Source organism: Lolium rigidum, chromosome 4, assembly GCF_022539505.1.
Source record: "Lolium rigidum isolate FL_2022 chromosome 4, APGP_CSIRO_Lrig_0.1, whole genome shotgun sequence".
Taxonomy (NCBI): domain Eukaryota; kingdom Viridiplantae; phylum Streptophyta; class Magnoliopsida; order Poales; family Poaceae; genus Lolium; species Lolium rigidum.
This window is the reverse complement of record NC_061511.1, coordinates 206,441,323-206,446,109: the sequence shown is the minus strand read 5'-3', so window position 1 is coordinate 206,446,109 and position 4,787 is coordinate 206,441,323. Positions and strand designations below refer to the sequence as shown.

General features: G+C 51.6%; 1 protein-coding gene across 1 annotated transcript; it reads right to left on the bottom strand.

Moving 5' to 3' along the window:
- Positions 1-2,571: 2,571 nt before the first annotated feature.
- LOC124649312 (uncharacterized acetyltransferase At3g50280-like) lies at positions 2,572-4,185 on the bottom strand. Its single transcript, XM_047188964.1, has one exon. It carries the CDS (start codon positions 4,132-4,134, stop codon positions 2,689-2,691), a length of 1,446 nt encoding a protein of 481 aa, XP_047044920.1. The 5' UTR covers positions 4,135-4,185; the 3' UTR covers positions 2,572-2,688.
- Between the last annotated feature and the right edge of the window lie 602 nt (positions 4,186-4,787).

Genomic DNA, 4,787 nt, shown 5'->3' with positions numbered 1-4,787 from the left:
CGATCTGTGGCACGCATGGAACAACTACTCCTTTTGGTCATAAATACTTGTCGCAGAGTTAAGCAAAATGTACGCTAAACATTGTCTAGAGTTATTGAATCTGCCACAAATATTTGATTTTTTTTTGGATGCAGTTGGATGTTTCGAGCCCCACCAGAACTGCTTCCCGGACGACTGCCAGAAACATTGCGAGGAAGGTCTTGGAAAAGATGTGACGGGTACGTGCCAGCTGGACAAGATCCTAAACCCCTACAACCAGTTCGCGTGTTGCTGCTATCGGAACTCACCCTAATGCACGACCCTACTGTCCGTTGGATGCATCCACCGATTCGTAGATCTAACTCATAATGGTCTTATTGTTATGGGAACATATTTCATAAGAATTTTTTGAGCTATTGCCATGAGATGGGCGGTGTTGACATGGATTATGATATTGTACCATGCTTTTTTAGTTTGATCAGAGTATATTCTCATTTGCATAGCAACATCATAGTCAATTATGCGGAACTGAACTGATAAAGGTCTCTGAATATAAATAGCGAAAAAATACCCTAAAAAATATAGGGAAAAAATCATCATTCAGCTGACAATTAGCAAGCTCATAGAGTAATTAAGAGAATATCGTGATCTAAATAAAACAGAAATAAGTTGGTACATGCATACTCAAAGGAAGGCCCTTAATTAACTAGTCGAGACCGGCACAATTTGCTTCTCCGTCGGGCAAGATGTTGACATCGACTTGGTATTATCGTCCCTTTGCCCTTTTCCGCACGTATAACCAAAGTCCCATATAGCTGCAACCCAAACACACGCGGCCGTCACATGCATTCGGCGATCCCAGCGCCTGCGGGTCGAACATACCAGGTAAGAAAATCATCAAGTTCTAAGGGGAAAGAAGAAGAGCCACGCATGTGTCTGTCCAACATCTGGATATACAGTGTATGCGTACCATGCGTGGTCCTCGGGTCTAACATCAACGTGTAGAGAAAGTAGCTCCTGTAGCCGCTGGTTCTGGCTTCGAGCATACCAAAAGGGGTGCATGTACTTGGAGTTCCCGGACACCTTCCTGAGCAGATCGTACAGCTCCTCTTTCTTCTGGTCGAGTTGCATGAGGACACGCGATGCATCATCCTGACGTCATAAAACATGCACAATACAATGAAACAACATATCCTGATCAGGTATATATTTCTGCGTTGGTCGATCTACTTCAAGAGTTCAAGTTAGGGTTTATACGTACATCCATATGTTTGTATCTGTTTGGTACACCAGAGGAGGAGGAGGAGGAGCGGAACATGCGAGAGGAAGAGGCAGTCGCCGGCGAGCCGCCGGGGATGAGCCGCGGGAACAGCTCCGCCGCCTGCGTTCGCTGGAGCGCGCGGCCACCGAGCGTCCTCGCCGCGTTCTGCAGAGCTGCCGCCATCGCTTTGGATTCGTCCCTTGCTATATTTGTACGTACGTGCTTAAATCGATCTGCAAGGGAAGATGTAGTATTGGCAGGTTTGTTTATTTCCGTCAGAGTTTATAACTTGAAGGTATCAGAACTTGGACAAAGACTCCGTGGAATTAATCGAGCCCAATTCTTATTTCTCTCTATCACGCACCTGGTCGTGAGGCCCACATCCACCGATCCACCAGGTCGGTGCCCCCCCCGCACGGGTGTGGGCCTAGCGCAGGTATGTTTATTTCCTTTTTTCGTTTTTCGTTTTTCTTTTATTTTTAAGATTTGAATAACATAAAAATTATAAAATATTCAAATTTTAAAATTGTTTAAAAAAGTTTGAGCTCGAAAATTCTTTAAACTTGAAAAATATTCAAATTTGAAAAATGTTCAATCTTGAAAATTCTTCCCCGTGCACGCCTGTGTTTCCCCGCAGCCGCATGCTACGCACCCACCGATTGTCGCCGTTCGCCCCGCCGCCCAGCCGAAGTATCGTTGGATCAACCTACCACGCCTCCACTGAATCACGCGTCCCCGTTATCGCCCCGCCTCACTGCTGTGTGGATGTCGCCGCGCTGCCTCCCGCGCTTCTCCGCCGGCTACCTCGGCGTCCGTCCGTGGAGCTCACCGTCAACCGCATGTGGTGGTGGATCTGCACCTTCGACACACTGGAGCTCGTGCGTACAACTACAACATGTTGTCATTAGGCTTGCCTCGCTCGGCGATGAACTTCCTGGAGGCCCGAATCTTCGCAGAGGCCAAGCTATCAGACTGTCGAAGTGTTAGGTGTTGGAGTTGCAATGTCGAACTATCGAAGTTCTATCTATCGTTCATGTCCAAGTCGAAGTTCTATTTATGGTTCAATGTCGAATTGGCCGGCCTATCTATGGTGGAGTCGGTTTTATGCGTGTCGAACCGTTGAAATGAATTAGACGTCTTTAAACCATAGTTTATGTCGTTGAATTTGAAGTTTATAATGTTGAAGATGAATAAATTTTTAGTGCAGATGATCTAATCTAGATCACCTAGTCTCCAACAGCTAGGTGATCTATTTTACATCACCTGGAAAGCCACAAAGTGATCAGGTAATGTAAAGCGCCCATTTTGATGATGTAAAAATTTTACGTACATCAATTGTTTTGGGTGCTCTATTTTGCATCATCTATTAGAGATGCTCTTATATCTTGCAACCATATAGTGTGGTACACTGGTACTACAATACAGAATAGGGCGCTGCACTTCATGCATCAAGGTGCATGCGACACGTACCGCAAGAATTCATTGTCGCCGAGAAGGCGGGCCATGGTGTCCGGGGCAAGGCAAACCTCGACGTCGACGCTGCCATCCCCGGCCTGGCCCGGCAACGCCGACAGCATGCCGTCAATTTTGCTATCGCACCCGCTCCTAACAGCAACCGCCCTGCCCCACCCGAAGTCAGTGCCGTCGTACATCGGAAACCGCGGCGAGCTCACCATTATGAGCGCGGCGCCGTCGGGGTTGCCCCGCGGGAAGCACCATGGTGCGGCGTCCCAGTCCGCCGCAGCCTGCCTGATGGCGCCGTCGTGGTGCGCCACCACGGTAGCGTGCAGCCTGGCAGCCGCCCAGCGGAGGTCACTGGCAACCAGCTCGGCCACCGTCGCCGTGGTGGCCACGATCTGGATGGCGTTGCCGAAGTAGACCGGGGAGATCGTCGGGCGCAGACGGTGCCGGCAGTTCACCGCCATGCGGAACGTGGTCGTCGCGTCCGCAGCCAGCTGCTGCCTCGCTCGCGTCACGGCCAGCCACATATGCGCGCAGATCGATTGGAACGAGGAGATCTCTCCGTTCACCATGGAGTCCTTGTTGGTTTTTCCACAGCCGTTGGCGGCGGCTTTCAGGTCGCGGATCGCGGCAGCGCTGAAGTGGACGACTCGCTCACGCAGCAGCGGCGGCGCGTGTAGCGTCACTGCGGGGCCGTCGCGTTCGGAGAAGCGGAGGACGGCCGTCGAACCGCCGAAGAATCTGCGGCCGAAGTCCGGTGGCTGGACTGGAATTGGATCGCCGCGGCACAGCCCAGCCCACGTATTAAAGAAGTGCCAAAACGAGGTCCCGTCCACGACCGCGTGGTTGACGACGACGGAGAGAAAGAAAGCGCCGTCCCCGAGCTCCGTGACTTGGAATGACGAGAGCGGGCGGTGGTGGCCTTCGTAGCTCACGGCACCGGCCATCGGGAACAGATCTTTGATCAGCATGGTGGGCACGTCGGCGTCCGACACGAGGAAGTCCGCAAGCGACAGAGCGGGCGCCACCGCATGGAAGAAGTCGACGGCAGCGCCATCGTCGTTGCAACGGATGACGATGCGGCCGTCGGGGAGCGTGACTAGCCGTCCTGCGAGGGGCGGGAAGACGCCGAGCGCGAGGGAGAGCGAAGACACCAGCGATGACACGAGGCCGGCCATCGGCGTGCCTGTAAGCCGGAAGAATAGCCCCTTCTGAATGTAGCTGCAGGACAGCATTAGCATGTCGGAGAAGGATAGCTTGAGGTCTCCAATCGGCGATGCGCGCTCGGGCCGAACGGTCTGCTTTGACACGACGGTGATGATGGACGCCGGCACGCTCGCGCGAGCCGGCGCGGCCGGGACGTCGGCGGAGATTGGCGGAGCCATGTTATCTGGATATGCGGCTGTGTTATCGGCGTTGGTCAGTCTCTCCATACTTTTGCTGATAAGTAGTCGTTCTTCCAGGCCACAAAAAGAGATTGGTCCTGGAAGGTGCTGCGTAGCACGACAATGTGTTGAAGAGTGTCCCGCATGATGGGCCATGCAATTGAAACCGGTGGTCACTGGTTGCATGTTGCCTCTTTCATCAGTCAGTGCTTTGATTAATTTGATACACATCACGATCAATTCAACCCCCCCCCCCCCTCCCCCCTCTCTAGAGATACCATCGATGAAAAGCATGTCGAGCTGTACAAAACACGCCAGATCTATGAACGTTCCGCCGGTCCAGCGGCCCTTGCCACGGGCGTCAGTCCATCCCCGAAAATAATTCTTATGTCTAATTTAGCTTTTCATCTAGTTTATTTCGGCTACAACCGGTGCCTTTGTATATTAGATCAGGTTACAGACTGTGACTCTAATACGGAAATTCCGTTAATTACAAGTCCAATTAGAGCATCTCCATCGGCGCGCTCCAAATAGTCGCCAGTAGGAGGCGTCAGCACTGTCGTATGGGGGCGCCGGCACAACATCCTCCATTTGGGGGAGCTGCTCCCCATATGACAATACCGATACATGATTTGAATTAAAAAGTCAAACAAAAGCACATAAATTCGAATAAGTTTTCAAATTTAAAGTTTAAGCCAACA